Source organism: Oncorhynchus clarkii, chromosome 4 (assembly GCF_045791955.1).
Source record: "Oncorhynchus clarkii lewisi isolate Uvic-CL-2024 chromosome 4, UVic_Ocla_1.0, whole genome shotgun sequence".
NCBI lineage: Eukaryota > Metazoa > Chordata > Actinopteri > Salmoniformes > Salmonidae > Oncorhynchus > Oncorhynchus clarkii.
Genome location: NC_092150.1, coordinates 21,087,882 through 21,111,733, shown reverse-complemented (window position 1 = coordinate 21,111,733; position 23,852 = coordinate 21,087,882). Strand labels below are relative to the sequence as shown.

The window sequence follows — 23,852 nt, the reverse complement described above, 5'->3', positions numbered from 1 at the left end:
GGTTGACGTGTCTATATATATCACAAGAATAAAGTTCCTAAAAGCAGCAGTTCAAATAAATATTATGAATGAAAGCATGCACAGGCTGGTCCTCTTCGAAGAGCGACCTTTACTGACCTGAATGCGAGCCTCAGGCAGATTGGTGCAGACAGCCAGTCTCTCTCTCATACCTACATCAGGGTACTGGGTCTGCTGGAAGGCTTTCTCTAGAGCCTGTAACTGAGACACAGTGAAGGCTGTGCGGCTCCGACGCTGCTTCTGCTGGTTCCCATAACGGGCCTCCAGTATCAACTCTGTGGGGACAGAAGACAAGCCACAACAAGATTAGAGGTGGTGAAACAGTCGGAGGGATGGGAGATATCAGGCTACACTGAAAATACCAGCATGACAATTATCAATTTCAACAACTTTTTCAGGTGGGAAACAGGTCTTTTGACAATAGAATGCCAGTTCAGCTGCAATGTTTTGAATGACAAATTATTTTATTTTAAATGTTGTGATTTTTAAAATATAAACTTTATTTAACTAGGCAAGTCAGTCAAGAACACATTCTTATTTACAATGACGGACTACACTGGCCAAACCCTCGACGACGCTGGGCCAATTGTGCGTAGCCCTATGGGACTCCCATTGGGCTGCGCACTGTATGCCGATTGTGATACAGCCTGGATTTGAACCAGGGTGTCTGTAGTGACGCCTCTAGCACTGAGCTGCAGTGCCTTAGACCGCTGCGCTACACGGGAGCCCTAAAATTATAACAAGAACACTTGTTTGATTGCATGCATCGATTATAGACACAGTCATAAATGACAGTAGTCTACTCTAAATACCTGCAAGTCTTTCAGCAACAGAGAACGTGTGGACCGAGGAGGGATTGATTGATGGATAAACCGGGTACTGGTCTGCCATCTGGTGGTGGAGGTCGAAAAAGACGGAGTTGACGCTGTGCAGAGGATAGACTCCGTTGCCACTGTCGGATCCCCCGCAGAAATTTAAGGCATTCATAGCGGACCTAAATCCATAGGGTAAAACTGTTTAAGTTATATGTGCCGTACACCATTCTAACTAGGCATACAATGGAAAGAAGTATATAGCCTATAGCTTACTGTACAATTTATGTAGGACGCTTACACTGTGCAATTTGGATTTAGGCTAGTCTGAAATCACTTAAATAAAAACAGAACAAATGGTAAACATAAGCAACTTTCTTGATCATTAAAAGTAATTGAAAGTTATTATTCTTTACGCAGAAACCATTGCCAATTTACTTCAGTAGGCTACCAACATCCAGAAAACAAATTTCAAAACAAAGATCAGATTTTTTTTTTTTAAGTATAATATCTGCAGTCTTTTTTCTTTTACCTGAGAAGCACACAAAACAGCAGAAATTAACCTATTCTCGTGAGCTTTTAGAAGTCCACCTATACAGTCCAATAGTTTGAAATGCAGGCCTTATCCTCGTACGCCGCTACCCTTTGTCGTGGCATGGATCTAATTATCTGAAGACCATTCTCACCCACGACTTTTTAAAGAACCATTTACTCCAGCTCCCCTCGACCGTTAACCAATAGAAAGAAAGGTATTACCCTGGATTAGGTGGGATGAGGGAAAAGAGGGGGTCCAATGGCTCAAGTTTTTTAAACTATTGAATTTGGGGAGATTTACGCAAAGGATCCCCCCTCAATAAACGAGCGTTTCATTCGCTCCTGTTAAAACAATTAAAACAATGTGGTCTGCTAATCTCAGTGGCAGGCCAGATTAAAATAACAGCCGTTGATTGTTCCCTGTTCTCAGCCTCCTTTCTCCTAAATTCCCTGCTTTGTCAATCTCCAATTGGAATGGGTTTGCTTTGCAGTTTGTTTTGCTAACAGGCTACATATTTTGCCCATAAACTGTCAGCCTGTGAAATACAATTTGGACATTGGCCATTGAGACCAATTTCCTAAGGTTCTACTGAGCCAGATTCAAAATCTCCTCAAAGAGAACTATTATCCCACCAAAATAAGGAAAATAATGATAACACACAACATGCAAATGGTTTTTCCTAATTTGCAAATCGGTTAGGTGGAGTGTGTTTTTCAGTAACACTTGAATTAAACTCAACTTTTTTTCACAAATGCAGTAAACATGACATTACACTTTGTGAAAGTAGGCTGCTGTACTGCACACCCTGAGAAACTTTCAGAACTTCAGTGTCCATGACTAAATCATGCTCTAAACCAAGGGTGTGTACAATATATTGTCATATAAAGTAGTATGTTGGAATTAAATATGTATCGGAATAGAAATAAGATATCCAAATGTTACTACTGGTGCAATGAAATCTGTATCTTGTGGAATGAAAATATGAAAACCCAATTACTAGTATGGATATCACAGACCATCTAACAAAATGTATTTCTCCTCACCCCAAAGTCCTGGCACACCTGTGCATTGACATATTTCAAATTGTAACACTCTCCAATAAGATCATCTCCAATAACCCAGCTCTAGCTTTAGGCTGAAGGGTTTAGACATGTAAATTCCACTAAGGCCTTAGCAGAGGTGCGAAGGGTGGAAAGGCTAAGCATTCAGTGACAGATTATGCTTCCCACGAGTATCAGTTGTGTCCCAGAGTCAGGGTAAAACACACACCAAGTACACCAGCCATACAGTCAGGAGAGGGGCCATTACCACAACTGGAGCGAAAAGCAGCCACCTCAATGTTTTTAACAGCCCTCTGTGTTCTCATCTTCAATTTGTTACTGAAACGTTCATTCTTCCCTTTTACTCTGAACCTCAAGGAAAAAGTCTGGCCGGCGATAAATTAAGATGTTTTATTTTTTGCCCTCGATTCAGCTATTTCTGTAGGAGTTTAATTGCATAATACCATGACTAAAAGGTCAAATCAAATGTTACTGGTCACATAGACGTGATTAGCAGATGTTATTGTGTGTGTATTTGTACAGTGAAGCTACATTTTTTAATTTGGCTCTATACTCCAGCATTTTGGATTTGAGATCAAATGTTTAATATTAGGTGACAGTATACCTTTTATTTTGAGCGTATATTTTAATATATTTGTTTTATGTTTAGAAATGAAAGCACTTCATGTATCTAGTCCCCCATTTGAATAATGACTTTATCAAGCTAGTGACTACAAACTCGTTCAACACTTGTCGGATACATGATATTTTTTGTAGTTGTTTTGCCCAATAGGAACTGAACATTTGGCATAAAAGGGAACATTTTTGTTCCTACTTGTACAGTACTTGTTCATACATTTAGAGTCCTAAAATATGTGGATATATGTTTTCTTAGCTTTTTTCCCGCTGTTCTTGGCTGTCAAGCTATATAAGTGTCTGATAAAAATAAGAAATTTAGAAGAGGCCAGACCCAGAACCTCACTAAAAGGTCCAGGATTAGGTCCCAGAGGCCTTTGTCTCCTCAGCCCGCAGGATTAGGGGAGATTTACTGCTAAGAAAAAAAAGTAGTTATTTCATGGCACTTTCATGATGAAACCTGGCCAAAGCTGTGTTGGCTGGGGGGATTAAAGACACAAAGACTCTGGTTGTGTGCAACCCCCTCCCCATAGCCACCACCCCAACCCACTGCCCTCCTGGAAACCTTCTCCTCCAAAAGGCACACCTCCTCCCCATCCCCACAGAACTGGGTTCCAATCTAAATAAGGGATGTCCTTACTGATTTCTCCCACTGTTCCAAGTCATCCAAAGGGCTCCTCACTGATTGCTCTGTTTGTTTTAAACCCCAGACACCTCCATTAAGTAGTAGGTGATAGAACTGGAAGAATACACAGTACGGATGTCCAATGAGGGGTGTCTGTTTGTAAGCAATGTCTCAAAATTCATAATTTGAAACTGGATCTATCAGCAGGCATTATGATTCACATGCCATGTCTTTTCAACACAGTTGAGAATATCATTTCTCCAAATAACCTGGATTACTGTGAGAACAGAGGCAAAAATAAGTTACTGGCTTGCAGTCCCTCCAGAAGTGTTTAAAAGATCTTAAGGGAGTTATCCTCTTCCTAGTGGATCCACTTACACATGCACGGATTACTGGAACTAAAAGACAAAGGTTATCCTTAGTTAGTCACGTCACAATGGTTTCACCATCAAGCAGCTAGGAGCATGTAGGTCTAACTGCAGTAGGCGTATTATCGGGCCTATGTAAAATAAAAATACTGTTGGAAAGGTGAAAAATATAATCACGGACAAAACATGAAAACATTTTCCTGTTGCATGGTATGTTGCACAAGGAGAAAGCAATCCTGACAGCAAAATTGTGTGTAATAGATCACAAGAAATGATTGTTTGGTAAAAGCTAAAATTCTAATGCTATGAATGAAACAAGAAATGGCAAGTTCATACTCCCACTATCAATCACTTTGGAGTAGGAACAGTTTGAAGAACAAAAAGCTACCAGTTTCTCCAATGTGTTCCATCCTGCCCATCCACTGAATGTTGTTTTAATAATATTCAGATTGGTACAAAAAAAACTACAGGGGAGCCTGGAGAGGTCAGAGGGGGGCTGGTTTTGTATTCTAAAAGTGTTTTTGTTAATGTCTCCGGTTGAGCAGATGTTTCCGTTTGAGAGCAGCAGTCCGAGGAACAACCCCTAAAGCACCTCTCTCTTTAATTACTTATCAATAGTGGAAATTTGTATCGACAAGTGGCTATCAAGACAGGAGCTTTGTAGTTGTCAGTTAACAGTGGGAGAGCATCTCAAAGGAGAGGCCCCTTGGACACCAACTGGATCGATCGGCACGCTAACACATTAGAGGCCTTCAGGCCTGCCCAGTCCCAGGACTGGGACATTGGGACCAGAAGAAAGCGGGTAAGGGGCTGAAGACTTCTTCATTGGGGGAAATCGATGGGGCCAGCTGCCCTTTCACCCATAGGGGACAGGGATAGCGAGCGGCAGGTCAGTAGCTCTTCTTAAGCCCCAGTGTGTGCCAGGATCACGCGTGAGCCCTGACACTAGCTATGACACACAAATAATAAATAGGAGCTATAGGGGTATCGGTGTTGTCCCTTTACCATTGAATAACTGCTTTAGAATAAAAAAATAGAATAAAACACATTGCGTAATACTGAATGCTAAGGACATAGAACCTGAACAGCATATATTAATATAATTTGAAAAATGTTTAACTCATCCCTACCAGTTGCTCTCATAACTATCAGCCATTGAAATCGTCCAACCAGCCTCAAACCAATCTATCAAGCTCATCTAATAGATCTGAAGTGGAGCATTGGGATCTCTGAAACTCATTGATTTTGGTTAACTGGGCATTAGTAATTCCATTCTTATGAGGCCTAGAGGTATTAACTTCATATGATCTCCACCCAACCCCCGGGGAGATTTGCCACAGGCAGCTCCTCTGGCAGATCAATACGAGAAACTGAGTAAAGATCAGTCACTTAATTGGGCAGCATGAGTCTGAGTTAATGACAGTGAGAGGGACAGGCGGCTGCTAGGCCCGCCTGGGGGGTCAAGGGAAGCAGCGGAGGGCCGGGTAGAGGCTGGCGAGGACCAAAGAGAGCACACACAGATGATCTTTCAAATGGACTCGCCTATTATGGGCCATAATCCAAAAGTCAAAACAAAGGCCTTAGTCAAATTGCAAGCAGAAAATCCTTTACATTTCAACGCATGAAAAAAATAACTGGTTAGCTTTCAGGTCAATATGAAATGTTTATTCAGGAAAGGTTGAGCACTTTTCAGTCCTAAGCATCAAACACTATGCTGTCCTGTCACAATATGTCATTGATACACAGTACAACTGGGATCATACAATAATAAGTTAACGATATACTTTTAAGGAACCTAACCAAAGTAGAAAAAGTTCAAAAGAATTCAAAGGTCATGAAACAAATTATCTCAATAAGTTTGATAGGGATGTGGTTAGTGGGTAACTTCTGTTCAGTGTTTTGAGGGATAAACCAGACTTCTCCCAGCATGGGGTAAGCGTGAGTGCTCCCGCCTGCACAGAGCCAGCACCAACCCTGGCCCCTACCGACCCCCAGCAGTCAAAGGTGAACAGAGGGAGCACACTGATCGATTTTGATAATGAAGAGCTCTAGACGCTCTTAGAGATGCTTCTCCCCACATGCTCAAATCTCTGCTGCATTCAAACACTAGGTATCCCCCCTCCCTGTCAGTAGAATACTGTGTGGTTATTGATCTGTGCTAACTAGGTCTTTAATACCTGGGGTCAAGAGATCTCTGGCCTCAGTTGGGGAAATGCATGGTGACATGTGACGGGAGGAGCTCAAGAGGCAAAATTGTGGAGCCTGGTGAAAAATAAAGAATGGGCCTCTCCACTTAGCATTTCTGTCCCGTTTTGTATCCCTAACACATCTGCGAAGAAAAGGAGACAATACCAACGCACCTTCCGTCAGAGTACACACAGGGTAGAGAGATATGACAGCTGCAATAGCAATAATGTAATGTACTATAAACACACATGATATGCACTAACATAAATAAACCTTAACCTACATTTGGAAAACTATACATTACACACTGTGTACAAAACTTTAAGGACACCTTACTAATATTGAGCCCCCCTTCACCTCCCTTTTGCCCTCAGAACAGCCTCAATTCGTTGGGGCATGGACTCTATAAGGTGTCGAAAGCGTTCCACAGGGATGCTGGCCCATGTACCATGTAGACTACAATGCCTCCCACAGTCGTGTCAAGTTGGCTGGATGTCCTTCGGGTGGTGGACCATTCTTGATACACACGGGAAACTGTTGAGCATGAAAAACCCAGCAGCGTTGCAGTTATTGACACAAACCAGTGTTTGGAACTTAAGTCTTGTCATGTCCATTCACCCTCTGAACTGCACACATACATACCCCATGTCTCAATGCTTAAAAATACTTATTTAACCTGTCTCCTCCCCTTCAGCTACACTGATTGAAGTGAATTTAACAGGTGACATCAATAAGGGATCTTTCACCTGGTCAGTGGTGTTCATAATGTTTTGTATACTCAGTGAAGAAGGCACTTCTTGTTAGTGATGTTATGTTTATCCTGCTTTGACATGGGCAGAAACTTTACTTTGAAATTATTAAGTAAACCAGATCTTTTCAATCTTTTTAATAGAAAAAGATAATACAAAAGAAAACAATTTACAGCAGAAGTTTTTTCTACCAGTATATGTTATACCATATAAAAAAAATTATAGGCGTTATTTAATATAAACGGTTTCATATCGGTCTACATTGAATAACTAAATTGCTGCATAATGTGGGCACAGGCAAAGATAGAAACTAAGTTACTTTAATGCCGTGTACAGAACAGAGATGGTGAAGCTCATGGTCAAGCTATTCAACACAATATTTCTAATTAACCACTCCAGGACAATTTTAGACATTCATATTTCTGGTTTGGGTTCTGACCAAGTCCGTCATGATGAATCAAGTTTGAGAGCCACCAAAATACTAAGAGACTGACCACATTTAATGTAACGTGAGAACAGAGTGCAAGTTGGGCCAAGAATGCAGCTCGGCAGCAATAGCATTTTCACCCTAACAATGTGAACAAGTCCAATGCCCTGACAAGTCTGTCATTTTCATTTGATAGAAAGGTTATATTTGATGGAAGCCATCGATGTAACCCCCCCCCACCCTCCCGTCTTTCAGAAATAGATGGCGGGAGGAGAAGAATAGATACCAACAAAAACTGGTGACAGTCATGATCATGGATCTTATAAATGAAATGCCTAAACAGTAAATTAAAACACTGCTGATTTCTGCTCTTTCCCTGCTTGCTCCAGCGAGGGCTCTGGCTCTGCTGTATTCCAACAAGGCCGGAGCAGCACCTGTTCACTTTGGCCCACCTGTCCAGGCAACGTAGTGATTTGGCTGTCTGTGCAGATCTCTGCAGAGGAGCCTATTCTCACCCTCTGTCAAGGTCCTATCCCAGTCAGTGGAACACATGTGCTGTGGCTGTTTTGGAATACCTGAAGCGTTCCTGCTACTTCTTTCTTGTCAAGTGCTGGGCTGATGGCTTCTCAGACTGACAGTTCTTTCTCCGGGCCTCCAGCACCCCGCCTCTCTCCCTCCCTGTCTGTCTGCAGCAGTCCGGTTAGAGGGGAGGTGGGCGGTGAAGAGAAGGCAGAGGTCACCTCTTCACCTTGGCGTCTTCTCGGATCTTCCACATCATAAGCTCCATGCAGGCGCAGGCATCCTCACTGGAGTCATGACCTTCAACTGAAACCAGAGAGAGGGAAATGGCCCACATGACCTTCAACTGAAACCAGAGAGAGGGAAATGGCCCACATGACCTTCAACTGAAACCAGAGAGAGGGAAATGGCCCACATGACCTTCAACTGAAACCAGAGAGAGGGAAATGGCCCACATGACCTTCAACTGAAACCAGAGAGAGTGAAATGGCCCACATGACCTTCAACTGAAACCAGAGAGAGGGAAATGGCCTACTAAGGATTTGTTGACATGTGATCAAAAATAGGAAAGCAACCATCTCAAAGATTTTACTGAGTTACAGTTCATATAAAGGAAATCAGTCAATTGAAATACTGTAAATTCATTAGGCCCTAATCTATGGATTTCAATATGACCGACTGGAAATACAGATATGCATCGGTGGGTCACAGAAAATGTACCAAAAAAGTAGGGGCATGGATCAGAAAACCAGTCAGTATCTGGTGTGACCACCATCTGCCTCATGCAGTGCGACACATCTCCTTCCCATAGAGTTGATCAGGCTGTTGATTGTGGCCTGTGAATGTTGTCCCACTCCTCTTCAATGTCTGTGTGAAGTTTCTGGATATTGGTGGGAATACGCTGTCGTACACATCGATCCAGAACATCCCAAACGTGCTCAATGGGTGACATGTCTGGTGAGTATGCAGGCCATGGAAGAACTGGGACATTTTAAGCTTCCAGGAATTGTGTACAGATCCTTGCAACATGGGGCCGTGCATTATCATGCTGAAACATGAGGTGGTGGTGGTGGATGAATGGCATGACAATGGGCCTCAGGATCTCGTCACGGTATCTCTGTGCATTTAAATTTACATCAATAAAATGCAATTGTGTTCATTGTTCATAGCTTATGCCTGCCCATACCACGGGGAACTCTGTTCACATCAGCAAACTGCTTGCTCACACGCTGTCTGCTATCTGCTCGGTATAGTTGAAACCGGGATTCATCCGTGAAGAGCACATATCTCCAGCGTCAGTGGCCATTGAAGGTGAGAAATTGCCCACTGAAGTCTGTAACAACCCTGGTGAGGACGACGAGCACACAGATGAGCTCCCCTGAGACTGTTTCTGACAGTTTGTGCAGAAATTCTTCAGTTGCGCAAACTGTCCGGGTCGCTGGTCTCAGACGATCCTGCAGGTGAAGAAGCCGGATGTGGATGTCCTGGGCTGGTTACACGTGGTCTGCGGTTGTGAGGCCGGTTAGAAAATACTTGCCAAAATCTCTAAAACGACATTGGAGGCAGTTTATGAAAGAGAAATTAACATTCAATATCCTGGCAACAGCTCTGGTGGACATTCCTTCAGTCAGCATGCCAATCACACTCTCCCTCAACTTGAGACATCTGTGGCATTGTGCTGTGTGACAAAACAGCGCATTTTAGAGTGGCCTTTATTGTCTCTAGCACAAGGTGCACCTGTGTAATGATCATGCTGTTTAATCAGCTTCTTGATATGCCACACCTCTCAGGTGGATGGATTATCTTGGCCAAGGAGAAATGCCCACTATCAGGGATGTAAACAAATTTGTGCACAACATTTGAGAGAAATAGGATTTTTGTGCATATGGAACATTTCTGGGATCTACAGTGCCTTGCGAAAGTATTCGGCCCCCTTGAACTTCGCGACCTTTTGCCACATTTCAGGCTTCAAACATAAAGATATAAAACTGTATTTTTTTGTGAAGAATCAACAAGTGGGACACAATCATGAAGTGGAACGACATTTATTGGATATTTCAAACTTTTTTAACAAATCAAAAACTGAAAAATTGGGCGTGCAAAATTATTCAGCCCCCTTAAGTTAATACTTTGTAGCGCCACCTTTTGCTGCGATTACAGCTGTAAGTCGCTTGGGGTATGTCTCTATCAGTTTTGCACATCGAGAGACTGACATTTTTTCCCATTCTTCCTTGCAAAACAGCTCGAGCTCAGTGAGGTTGGATGGAGAGCATTTGTGAACAGCAGTTTTCAGTTCTTTCCACAGATTCTCGATTGGATTCAGGTCTGGACTTTGACTTGGCCATTCTAACACCTGGATATGTTTATTTTTGAACCATTCCATTGTAGATTTTGCTTTATGTTTTGGATCATTGTCTTGTTGGAAGACAAATCTCCGTCCCAGTCTCAGGTCTTTTGCAGACTCCATCAGGTTTTCTTCCAGAATGGTCCTGTATTTGGCTCCATCCATCTTCCCATCAATTTTAACCATCTTCCCTGTCCCTGCTGAAGAAAAGCAGGCCCAAACCATGATGCTGCCACCACCATGTTTGACAGTTGGGATGGTGTGTTCAGCTGTGTTGCTTTTACGCCAAACATAACGTTTTGCATTGTTGCCAAAAAGTTCAATTTTGGTTTGATCTGACCAGAGCACCTTCTTCCACATGTTTGGTGTGTCTCCCAGGTGGCTTGTGGCAAACTTTAAACAACCATTTTTATGGATATCTTTAAGAAATGGCTTTCTTCTTGCCACTCTTCCATAAAGGCCAGATTTGTGCAATATACGACTGATTGTTGTCCTATGGACAGAGTCTCCCACCTCAGCTGTAGATCTCTGCAGTTCATCCAGAGTGATCATGGGCCTCTTGGCTGCATCTCTGATCAGTCTTCTCCTTGTATGAGCTGAAAGTTTAGAGGGACGGCCAGGTCTTGGTAGATTTGCAGTGGTCTGATACTCCTTCCATTTCAATATTATCGCTTGCACAGTGCTCCTTGGGATGTTTAAAGCTTGGGAAATCTTTTGTATCCAAATCCGGCTTTAAACTTCTTCACAACAGTATCGCGGACCTGCCTGGTGTGTTCCTTGTTCTTCATGATGCTCTCTGCGCTTTTAACGGACCTCTGAGACTATCACAGTGCAGGTGCAATTATACGGAGACTTGATTACATACAGGTGGATTGTATTTATCATCATTAGTCATTTAGGTCAACATTGGATCATTCAGATATCCTAAGTGAACTTCTGGAGTGAGTTTGCTGCACTGAAAGTAAAGGGGCTGAATAATTTTGCACGCCCAATTTTTCAGTTTTTGATTTGTTAAAAAAGTTAGAAATATCCAATAAATGTCGTTCCACTTCATGATTGTGTCCCACTTGTTGTTGATTCTTCACAAAAAAATACAGTTTTATATCTTTATGTTTGAAGCCTGAAATGTGGCAAAAGTTCGCAAAGTTCAAGGGGGCCGAATACTTTCGCAAGGCACTGTATTATTTCAGCTCCGGAAACCAACACTTTACATATTTTTGTATTTTTTATTTACATTTCCCAGTATACAGTTGAAGTCGCAAGTTTACATACACTTAGGTTGGAGTCATTAAAACTAGTTTTTCAACCACTCCACAAATGTCTTTTTAACAAACTATAGTTTTGGCAAGTCGGTTAGGACATCTACTTTGTGCACGACACAAGTAATTTTTCAAACAATTGTTTACAGACAGATTATTTCACTTAAAATTTACTGTATCACAATTCCAGTGGGTCAGAGGTTTACATACACCAAGTTGACTGTGCATTTAACTTGTTTGGGATAGGGGGCAGCATTTTCACTTTTGGATGAATAGCGGAAATCTGAGGTTTGTAGTTTTTGAACTCAGCCCCTATCGAATACACAGTGGAATATGGGTTATTTTGCACTTCCTAAGGCTTCCACTAGATGTCAACCGTCTTTAGAACGTTATTTCAGGCTGCTCATGTGAAGGGATGGGAGCTGTTTGACTAAGGGGTCTGCCTACAGCCTCGTTCTCAGTCACGCGCTTTCACGAGTGACCTGCGTTCCATTGCTTTTCTACAGACAATGAATTCTCCGGTTGGAACATTTTGAACTTTTATGATAAAAACCATCCTAAAGATTGATTCTATACTTAGTTTGACAAGTTTCTTCGACCTGTAAAATAACTTTTAGAACGTTTCGTCCGAATGGACCAGATCGCACTTTTGGATTTTTTTACCAAACGCCCTAACAAAAGAAGCTATTGAACATAAATGGACATAAATGATGGACATTATCGAACAAAACAAGCATTTATTGTGGAACTGCGATTCCTGGGAGTGTGTTCTGATGAAGATCATCAAAGGTGAGTGAATATTTACAATGCTATTTATGAATAATGTTGACATGGCGGATATTCATCTGGCTGGTTTGGGCGCCATTCTCAGATTATGCTTTTTCCGTAAAGTTTTTTTGAAATCTGACACAGCGGTTGCATTAAGGAGAAGTGTTACTAAAGTTCCATGTATAATAGTTGTATTTTCATCAACATTTATAAGTATTTCTGTGAATTCATGTGGCTCTCTGCAATATCACTGCATGTTTTGGAACTACCGAACCTAACACGCCAATGTAAAATTAGATTTTTGGATATAAATATGAACTTTACCGAACAAAAAATACATGTGTTGTGTAACATGAAGTCCTATGAGTGTCATCTGATGATCATCAAAGGTTAGTGATTAATTTTTATCTCTATTTATGATTTTTGTGACTCCTCTCTTTGGCTGGAAAAATGGCTGGGTTTTTCTGTGAGTTGGTGGTGACCTAACATAATCGTTTGTGGAGCTTTCACTGTAAAGCATTTTTGAAATCAGACACTGTGGCTGGATTAATGAGAATTTTATCTTTAAAAAATGGTGCCTAATACTTGTATGTTTGAGAAATTTGATTTCTGTTGATTTCTGTTGAGTTGATTTGGCGCCCTGCAATTTAATTGGCTGTTGGTGAGGGGTTCCGCTAGCCAGTCCTAGACAGGTTAAACAGCTTGGAAAATTCCAAAAAATTATGTCATGGATTTAGAAGCTTCTGATGGGCTAATTTACATAATTTGAGTCAATTGGAGGTGTACCTGTGGATGTATTTCAAGGCCTACCTTCAAACTCTGTGCATTTTTGCTTGACATCATGGGAAAATCAAATGAAATCAACCAAGACCTCAGAAAATAATTTGTAGACCTCCACAAGTCTGGTTCATCCTTGGGAGCAATTTCCAAACGCCTGTAGGTACCACGTTCATCTGTACGTTCAATAGTACGCAAGTATAAACACCATGGGACCACGCAGCCGTCATACCGCTCAGCAAGGAGACGCGTTGTCTCCTAGAGATGAACGTACTTTGGTGCGAAAAGTGAAAATCAATCCCAGAACAACAGCAAAGGACCTTGTGAAGATGCTGGAGGAAACAGGTACAAAAGTATCTATATCCACAGTAAAACAAGTCATATATCGATATAACCTGAAAGTCCGCTCAGCAAGGAAGAAGCCACTGCTACAAAACCGCCATTAAAAAAGCCAGACTACGGTTTGCAACTGCACATGGGGAACAAAGAAATGTCCTCTGGTCTGATGAAACAAAAATAGAAATGTTTGGCCATAACGACCATCGTTATGTTTGGAGTAAAAAGGGGAGGCTTGCAAGCCGAAGAACAACATCCCAACTGTGAAGCACGGGGGAGGCAGCATCATGTTGTGGGGGTGCTTTGCTGCAGGAGGGACTGGTGCATTTCACAAAATAGATGGCATCATGAGGAAAGAAAAGTATGTGGATATATTGAAGCAACATCTCAAGACATCAGTCAGGCAGGAAGTTAAAGCTTGGTCGCAAATGGGTCTTCCAAATGGAGCATACTTCAAGCATACTTCAAAAGTTGTGGCAAAATGGCTTAAGGACAACAAAGTCAAGGTATTGGAGTGGCCATCACAAAGCCCTGACCTCAATCCCATAGAAAATGTGGGCAGAACTGAAAAAGTGTGTGCGAGCAAGGAGGCCTACAAACCTGACTCAGTTACGCCAGTTCTGTCAGGAGGAATGGGCCAAAATTCACCTAACTTATTGTGGGAAGCTTGTAGAAGGCTACCCGAAACGTTTGACCCAAGTTAAACCATTTAAAATGCAATGCTACCAAAAACTAATTGAGTGTATGTAAACTTCTGACCCACTGGGATTGTGATGAAATAAAAGATGAAATAAATAATTCTCTCTACTATTATTCTGACATTTCACATTCTTAAAATAAAGTGGTGATCCTAAGTGACCTAAAAAAGGGAATCTTTACTAGGATTAAATGTCAGAATGGTGAAAAACTGAGTTGTAAGGTGTATGTAAACTTCCGACTTCAACTGTATATCATAGGAACAATAATAAACATGGTAATGAGGTTTTAGCTGCTCACCGCTGTCCTGTATGATGCGTTTGAGGTGGTCTGCCATGAGGTTCCTTAGGGCCCGCTTGTAGGGCAAGCCCAGGCGATGGGGGAACACAATCGCTGTGTCCACTACAGTGCTGTGTATGACCTATGAAGACAGCAGAGAGAGGTACAGAGTGAGTGGGCCACATCACAACCACACACACATAATGACCAGAGGGCAATCAGATTAGGGGAGTGTGTATGTTTACCTTGAGGGCAAAAAGGTCACTCTCCAGGCTGTGTCCTATGAGGATGGATTCAGCGTTGAACATGTTGAGCATCACCGCCTGCACGTCTCTCAGGGTGATGCTGGCATTCTCCAGGTCCTCCTCCGTTACACCCGAAAACCTGTGCAAAACATGATGAACATTGTTATTTTGTCCTTGTGTGCGCGCGCATGCTAGCTATATCTCCAACAAAAATCTTCTGTATCCATTACCGTGTGTTGTAGTCTACCACTTTACTTTCAGGTTTAACAAATGTGTCATAGATGACTTTCAGCTCAGAGTTGATAACAGTCACCCTGGTCAGCTCCAGACCCTGCTTTGTGTAGCACTGTTACAGAGGAGTGAGAGAAAGAGAGAGGACACATTATATAGGGTATTGAGAGCCACTCTCAGCACTCAAACAGCTAATTGTGCCTGAAGGAAAGCAGCGCAGCAGCCAGCTCACCATCTCACAGTCCAGAGCATAGACTCCACAGTTTCCATCCGGGGGCAGCTGTTTCTCAAAGGTCTGAACGTAGCCACCCAAAGACTCTTTGCGGCCGTCCTGAACATGTTGCTTTGAACAGAGAAGACGCAAGGTGGACCACCTTTTAAAAATAATGGTGGAATTTACTCATTCTTAAATATCAGCACAGAGATGGGATTCTGAGGAGGCATCAGGTCTAATGAAGTAGCACAGTCACGATGTGCCATGGACAACACTGCCCCCTTCTGTTCCCATAACAGTTCAGTATTCACATTATTACTGGGTTCTGATTGCATAAATGCAATGCAGAGGAACTGCGTGGTGTTACCTTAGACACGGAGCAACCAGGAGAGCCCACAGTTCAGTATTCACATTATTACTGGGTTCTGATTGTATAAATGCAATGCAGAGGAACTGCGTGGTGTTACCTTAGACATGGAGCAACCAGGAGAGCCCACAGTTCAGTATTCACATTATTACTGGGTTCTGATTGCATAAATGCAATGCAGAGGAACTGCGTGGTGTTACCTTAGACACGGAGCAACCAGGAGAGCCCACAGTTCCTGAGCAGCAGTTGTAGTTGGTTTCCCAGCCTCCCGACACTATTCATAGACGGATAGAAGCCCTTACTAGTTCCATCCAAAATGGGCAACTACATTCAAATCCTAACATCTTGCAAAAATTAAAACAACGTACAAGTTATTAGACAGAAAAAAACAGACCTTTATGTCTGCGCAGACGGCCCCAGTGGTGATTACACTCCTCCTTGCGAACACAGTTGCCGTTGGCATTGATCTTATACTCGGCCCCACATCGACAGCACACCTTGGCAAACGCTTGGAACGAGAAGAGATTAGTGGAAGAACATTTTTTTATGTGTCTGGTTGAGAAGGATTGGATCCACCCCCAGACTGAGGAGGGTTTGTAGGTGCTCTGTAAAGACTTACGGTCAACGTTGTTCTTCTCTGGGACATTGTGGACCACGGCTCGACCTGAGCGCTCAGGGTGTGGCCTAGGGTATCCATGCTCCTGCAGCCGTTCCTCTGTCATCAGATAGTCCCTCAGCTTCCGGTACAGAGTAGCACCTACAGCAGACCAGATAACACATAGCTAGGATACAAACCCCCACTGCCTCTGCCGCCAGTAAAACCAGCTCCAACCAGACGAGGACTAGCTACTCACCACTGAGTTTCTCTGCCTGTTGCTTGCCCGTCCTGTTTAACGTGAAGCTGGTCTTGGCAGCAAGGCGTCCCCCCAGCACTTCTTCATGGGACTGGGACTTCCTGTTCCCCACTACTGCAGATTTCACTGAAAGACAAGCAAGCTGATAAGACTCTGATATACAGTTAGTTTGGTGTTTTTCACCTAATGGTAAAAAAATTGAATTTTGGGGGGAAATGTTTCTCCTAGATCTGTGCCAAATGGCAATGACTAACATGAGCACTGCAACTACACCAAACACCATCCGTTTGTAATTGCTACATGGATACTGTATGTATCAGTGACATACTGGCAACGAGTGAGTTGGGGGAGCTGCTCTTGCTGCGTAGCTTCTTCAGGGAGTTGACTGCCACGTTGAGGTAGATGTTCTTACTGCTGCTTCGGTCATACACCACCTTCTCCTCCTCCAGGGCCTAGAGAGACCGTCAGCTGTTACAACCATCAACCCATATATACAAGTAAAGAGAGTGGCACACTATGAATAAGCACCTAAAAATGTGTACGAGTAAACCAAATGAACCCACATCAAAGATTTCACAAACATAACTCATGCACCCTTCTCTGAAATGGGATACCACTAGCTGTGCTATGAGCACACATACTTTACTGTAGACATGGATCGATTTGATGATGAATCAGTTCAACCCTGTGTGGTCTCACATACCATTTGGAAGGCCGAGTCTTCAGAGGGGCAGAACTTCATACACTCGTCTATAAATGTGTTGAGGTATCGCTGGCGGACGTTGGTGGGAACTTTGGCCCCAAACGCGGTGGGAATAACTGGCCGCTTCATTGCAGAGCTCTGAGAAAAGAAAAATCATGTCAATTACAATGGACGCTAAGATCCATTTTATGGGTTATTGTGGCATAATATAAATGTCTGGCGTTACCTTCATTGTGGGAGTGTGTGCCACCCTCTTCTGTACAATAGTGGTGGTGGTCTTTGACAGGATGCCGGCTGATGTTTGGGCCTTCACAGAGAGACCTGCTGGGAGGGTACTGGTGGGCGACAACACTCTGCTGCCCGCCGACTTCGCCACGGCAAGACCTTCAGTCAGATACAGAAAGGCTTCTCAACAACACACCTTAAATTACACTTCTCTGGTCTCATATTGTTTGTGCAATCGTAATGTATGTAAACTGTGTTAGGTAACATGACCTACATGGTGTGGAAGATAAAACTTGAAACTACTATTAGTCGTATGTACAGGATACACATGATATACACCGTCCAACGAAATGCTGACTTGCAGGTTCCTTCTCGACAATAAGAAATAAATAAGAACGGACAAGCTTTCCTACCAGATTTGGAAGAGGATGGTAAAGGCGTGGGGCGGTGGGCTACTCTCTTCCTCTCCCCAGGGAAAGGGCTGGGTGTGGAGGCAGTCTTCACAGCTGCAGCCAGCTGGGCAGCCTGCTGCTGTGCTATCTGCATACGCTGGTAACAGATCTCCTGGGCAGTCAGTCTCCTGTATGGTGGAGGCTTCGGGGTTGCCTCAGTCTGAAACACAGAATCCAGTTTGTAATCAATGAAAGGCTTTTTGCTACTTGAGTTACCATAGAGAGGTAGGTAAATACCAGAGAACAAACTCACACTTCCTTTGGCTGAGAAATGTGAAACCCTTTTCCTCTGACCGGGGAAAAGAGTGGTTTGATTGCTCTCTGTGGAATCCTCATCCTCCGAATCTTTAGAGGGCTGGGAAGGGAGAGAAACCTTGAACCTTGAGTACAGTACATTTCATACAATATTCTACGAATACATACTGAACAAAAATATAAACGCAACATGTAAAGTGCTGGTCCCAAGTTTCATGAGCTGAAATAAAAGATCCCAGACATTTTCCTTATGCACAAAAAGCTTATTCCTCTCAAATTTTGTGCATAAATGTGTTAACATCCCTGTTACTGAGCATTTCTCTTTTGCCAAGATAATCCATTCACCTGACAGGTGTGGCATATCAAGAAGTTGATTAAACAGCATGGTCATTACTCAGGTGCACCTTGTGCTGGGGACAATAAAAGTCATTAAAAATGGGAAGGTGTGTCACAAAACCACAGATATGTCAAATTTTGAGGGAGTGCGCAATTGGCATGCTGACTGCAGGAATATCCACCAGAGCTGTTCCCAGATAATTTGATGTTCATTTCTCTACCAAAAGCCACTTCAACGTCGTTTTAGAGAATTTGGCAGTACATCCAACCGGCCTCACAACCGCAGACCACATGTAACCACGCCAGCCCTGGACCTCCAAATCCGGCTTCTTCACCTGCTGGATCGTCTGAGACCAGCCCCCCAGACAGCTGATGAAACCGAGGAGTATGTCTGTCTTTAATAAAGCCCTTTTGTGGGGAAAAACTTCTGATTGGCTGGGCCTGGCTACTCAGTGGATGGGCCTATGCCCTCACAGGCCCACCCATGGCTGTGCCCTTGCCCAGTCATGAGATGAATGAATGAATTTAATTAAATTGCCGGATTCCTGTAACGGAGTAAAATCGCTGAATTTATTTTTTTGTTCAGTATGATATTGGAGACAAACATTAGATTCCGTCCCATTCTTAAAATAATGACACCATTACTGACCTGAACTAACAGAATAAACAGCAGTGAATGCTAAACCAAGGAAATATTATACAAAACAAGAAACAATGATGGGACATGGCAATCTATGGGTACCTTGGCTTGCCTTCCCTTGTCCTCTGTCTTCACATCCTTGGATTCATTGAAGATCCGTAAGCACTCCTCCATTGGGTCATCATCCAGGTCAAAGTCTATGTCCACCTGCAGACTGGAGTAGTCCACCCCACAATCATCCATGTCACCATAGCCTCCGTCATCTTCTGCACCAACATCTTCATCCTCTGAGGATGAGGGGGTGAGCTCTGAGACATTCCTCCTAGTCAAACTCCCCCTCTTGAAAGGAGCAGCTGACTTCCTCACAATTGTCTCCTCTTCCTCATCCTCCTCACTTTCCTCCTCTACACTCTCATCACCAAACAGATCTACGTGACTCAGAGATCTTTGTTTCACCTTTCCTGTTTTTCCATCAGAGGAGCTACTGCTGCTTTTCTTCACCTTGTCTTTACCAATTTTAGAACTCCCTTTGCCTACTTTCTTTGAATCATTTTCTCTTTCATTGCTGTCATATTTACCATTCTTGTGTTCTTTAAACTTAGAGTCCTTTCCCTTGTCTGAAGTCTGCAGTGTACTATCCCCACCTCCCTTTTCTCTCGTATTCTCCAGCTTGCTTGACTCCCCTTTAACTTTAACTGTCCTAATCTTACTCTTTCCATCACTTCTCTTTTCTCCCTTTCCCTCCTTGCCTTTGTCTATAGATGTATCCTTTATCTTGCCTTTTTCTTCTTTATTTCCCTGATTCTTGCGGTCTCTCTTTGCAGGTTCGTGGCTTGATTTCTTTGAATCACTTATTTTCTCACCATCACCTGCTCCTTTTTTACTACTACTACCACCACCAGCACCACCACCACTCTTTTTACTGGACTCCTTTTCAGATTTATGCACATTCTTTACTTTGCTGCTCTTCACTTGGCTGGTTTTACCTGCCACTATTTCAGTCTCTGGCTTGTCTTTCTGCCTAGCTACTATTTCCTGGTTCTCCAAGTCCTCTGACTCCCAGTGTGCGGCGTCCTGCTGCTTTTTAGACTCCTGACTCCTCTGTTGTTTCAGCCCACCTACGGCTCCTTCCGTCCTCTCTCCTTTCCCTGGACCTGAGGCTTCCTCCACTGACCCACTGCTGCTTTTCCTCCTCTGCAGACGGCTGAGAGAGGTGGGTCGATACTCTGTCCCAGTGCTCTCTTCATCAGACTCAGAGAAACTGGCAGTGTACTTCAGTGGGTCTGGTATTACCTGCCGAGGCTTCTTAATGGTTGGCACATATTCCTCATCTGTTGACTGCTTTCCTGTCCCTGACAGGTGAGGTCTCTTTTTTCCTTCACCCTTAGTAGTTCCTGTCCTCTGGTGTTTCTTATTCTTGCCAGCTATTTTTGCTGAATAGTTGCAGAGAGGGTCATATTCCATGTCTGTGGATGGTTTAGAATGATCCACTGTGTACTTATTCTTGGAGCAGGATGCAATAGTGGAGTATTTAAGACTAGTAGGCAAAGAGTGTAGATGAGGAGTTTGTGTTCGAGGAACAGGCTTTTTCACAGCTATTTTGGTAACTGAGGTGGGCACATATTCCATGGAGCTGGCATGGTTGTCTTTGCTGTCGGAATCCAAGGTGTACTTACTGGAGCGAGGGGTAGGGTTGTAATCAGCTGTTGTAGTCATCTGATAACTGCCTGGGTCATATGCCAAGTGTGATGTCACGGCCAGTGGTTTTGGCCATTTAGTAACCACTTTGGGGGAACTGTCGGTAGGGTCATATTCCTGATCCCCGATTTGTGAGAGTTTCTTCTTTTCCCGCTCCACCTCACTGCGTACCTCCTCGATGGCGCGATTGACCAACTCAAGCTCCAAGGCACCCATGTCCACTGTTGCAGCAGCAGGCTCCCCATCCTGTTGCTCCTCAGGTCTCACTACCTCTGGTTTGAATGGGTCATAGCCGCATTGCTCTGGAGAGAGCCATGAGATACAGATTAGAATGAGCAAATTGTCTATAATTTTCAACTGTAAGAATAATGTACAGTTTTACAGTACTGTAATAGTTCCATTGAATACGTTCTAGTCGGTCTGCCTTGGAGTGAAATAAGGTTTCAAATGCCGTTGTCAACCAACCTGACTTGAGACGCAGAAATATTCCAATCTAAAGGGTTAACATCCGTACACCACTTACCCTCTCCCCGTCAGAGAGAGACACGTCCCCCTCAGAGAGAGACACAGCTGCATCCCTTAATGTTGAGGACGTGGTAGTTACTGACAAGAAGCACATGGCTGAGCTCTTTAAATCACCACTTAATTAAGTCAGGATTCCTATTTGACTTAGCCATGCCTCGTTGCCCGTCCAACATTTCCTCATCTCCCACCCCTTCTAATGCGACTATCCCCGATGCTCCTCCCTCTTTTTCCCCTGCCCCGCTACAAAGTTTCTCCCTGCAGGCAGTCACTGAGTCCGAGGTGCTGAAGGAGCTCCTTAAACTTGACCCCAAAAAAACATCTGGGTCAGATGGTTTAGACCCTTTCTTCTTTAAGGTTGCTGCCCCTGTCATCGCCGAGCCTCTCTCTCCTTTCGGGGGTGGTTACCATTGCTTGGAAGGCAGCAACAGTTCGTCCTTTATTTAAAGGGTGAGGTCAAGCTGATCCTAACTGTTATAGGCCTATTTCTGTTTTGCCCTGTTTATCAAAAGTGTTGGAAAAACTTGTTGATAATCAACTGACTGGCTTTCTTGATGTCTATAGTATTCTCTCGGGTATGCAATCTGGTTTCCGCTAAGATTATGGATGTGTCACTGCAACCTTAAAGGTCCTCAATGATGTCACCATTGCCCTTGATTCTAAGCAATGTTGTGCTGTTTTTTTATTGACTTGTCCAAAGCTTTTGATACAGTAGACCATTCCATTCTTGAGGGCCAGCTAAGGAGTATTGGTGTCTCTGAGGGGTCTTTGGGCTGGTTTGCTAACTACCCCTCTCAAAGAGTGCAGTGTATAGTCAGAAAAGCTGCTGTCTCAGCCACTGCCTGTCACCAAGGGAGTACCCCAAGACTCGATCCTAGGCCCCACGCTCTTCTCAATTTATATCAACAACATAGTTCAGGTATTAGGAAGCTCTCTCATCCATTTATATGCAGATGATACAGTCTTATACTCAGCTGGCCCCTCCCCGGATTGTGTTAAATGCTCTACAACAAAGATTTCTTAGTGTCCAACAAGCTTTCTTGTTCTGAACATGGTCATGTGGTTTGGTAAGAAGAATGCCTCTCTTCCCAAAGGTGTGATTACTACCTCTGAGGGTATAGAGCTTCAGGTAGTCACATCATTCAAGTACTTGGGAGGGTGGCTAGACGGTACACTGTCCTTCTCTCAGCACATATCAAAGCTGCAGGCTAAAGTTCAATCTAGACTTGGTTTCCTCTATCGTAATCGCTCCTCTTTCACCCGAGCTGACAAACTAACCCTGATTCAGATGACCATCCTACCCATGCTAGATTACGGAGACATCATTTATAGAACGGCATGTAAGGGGGCTCTTGAGCAGCTAGATGTTCTTTACCATTCGGCCATCAGATTTACCACCAATGCGCCTTATAGGACACATCACTGCACTCTATATTCCTCTGTAAACGGGTCATCTCTGTATACCCGTCGCAAGACCTACTGTGGGGTGCTTATTTATCAAATCCTCTTAGGCCTCACTCCCCCTTTCTGAGATATTTACTGCAGCCCTCATCCTCCACATACAACACCCGTCCTGCCAGTCACATTCTGTTAAAGGTCCCCAAAGCGCACACATCCCTGGATCACTCCTCTTTTCAGTTTGCTGCAGCTAGCGACTGGAACGAACTGCAACAAACACTCAATCTGGACAGCTTCATCTCAATCTCTTCATTCAAAGACTCAAATCATGGACACTCTTACTGACAGTTGTGACTGCTTTGTGTGATGTATTGTTGTCTCTATCTTCTTGCCCTTTGTGCTGTTGCCTGTGCCCAATAATGTTTGTACCATGTTTTGTACTGCTGCCATGTTGTGTTGCTACCATGCTATGTTGATGTCTTAGGTCTCTCTTTATGCAGTGTTGTCTCTCGTTGTGATGTGTTTTGTCCTATATTTATATTATATATATGTTTAATCCCAGGCCCCCGTCCCCGCTGGGGGCCTTTTGGTAGGCCGTCATTGTAAATAAGAATTTGTTCTTATTAACTGACCTGCCTAGTTAAATAAATAGTTCAATAAAAATAAATAAAACCCGGTTTATCACTTTGACTTTACTCTAGTTAGTTAGCTAACTACGTGCAACTAGTAGCTAGATAACTAGTTAATGCAGCTAAGAAATTACACAGTATAGCCGATTCAGAGGATACATGTAATGTGCAAGTTGCAATTGTGTTGTCAACCCTTCAGTAAGGGAATAATTTAGCTAACTCAATGTTTTCACATATAACTAAGGTAAACACTATGACGCCACTGTATAATAATGTACACTCGCTAGCTAGCTAGCTAACGTAATCCATTTAATATTAATATAATAGAATTGCAACTCACCCTTTTGTTTGGAGTAAAGCTCGTTTGATTTTCTTATGTCATTTGATCCATAAGCCGCCCGTCTCTGTTGGCTGTGTCTGAAGTGACAGTACGGTCTTTTGCACCCATCTTTGACACTTTTCACGTTGCAACTATCCGTGTAAAACGGGCAGTCAATCCCAAGGAAGAAACCGGTGGATCTCAGCATAGTCTTCCCAGACCTCTCTCATACCCGCCGAATCGAGACCGACACTATTTAATCTAGTAGTTAGTTGTTTAGTTTGAATAAATGGAGATGAATCCACTTGGGTTCCTTCACATAACTACGTGCAATACAACAACAACAGAATCCCTACGACGCCATGTTGGATGGCCAAAGAAACTCTCGC

The 23,852-nt window shown here is 43.3% G+C and overlaps 1 protein-coding gene across 3 annotated transcripts; it reads right to left on the bottom strand.

Annotated features, from left to right (window-relative positions):
- Positions 1-862: 862 nt before the first annotated feature.
- LOC139406584 (RNA exonuclease 1 homolog) lies at positions 863-23,852 on the bottom strand. 3 transcript variants are annotated; one of them, XR_011634005.1, is made up of 17 exons: positions 23,485-23,852; positions 19,000-20,897; positions 17,920-18,021; positions 17,628-17,826; positions 17,216-17,373; positions 16,990-17,127; positions 16,615-16,738; positions 16,287-16,412; positions 16,052-16,189; positions 15,827-15,940; positions 15,633-15,706; positions 15,084-15,194; positions 14,851-14,966; positions 14,621-14,759; positions 14,397-14,517; positions 7,973-8,222; positions 863-1,012 (listed from the first exon to the last, which is right to left on the bottom strand). XR_011634005.1 is itself a non-coding variant. In XM_071149323.1 (16 exons), the coding sequence occupies exons 1-16, from the start codon at positions 23,669-23,671 to the stop codon at positions 8,134-8,136; spliced, it is 3,834 nt and encodes a 1,277-aa protein (XP_071005424.1). In that variant the 5' UTR covers positions 23,672-23,852; the 3' UTR covers positions 7,093-8,133. The 3 variants fall into 3 exon arrangements, 2 of the variants coding, with proteins under 2 accessions (XP_071005424.1, XP_071005426.1); XM_071149323.1 differs by lacking the exon at positions 863-1,012 and having other exon boundaries at positions 7,093-8,222; XM_071149325.1 differs by lacking the exons at positions 863-1,012; positions 7,973-8,222 and adding an exon at positions 9,298-9,461.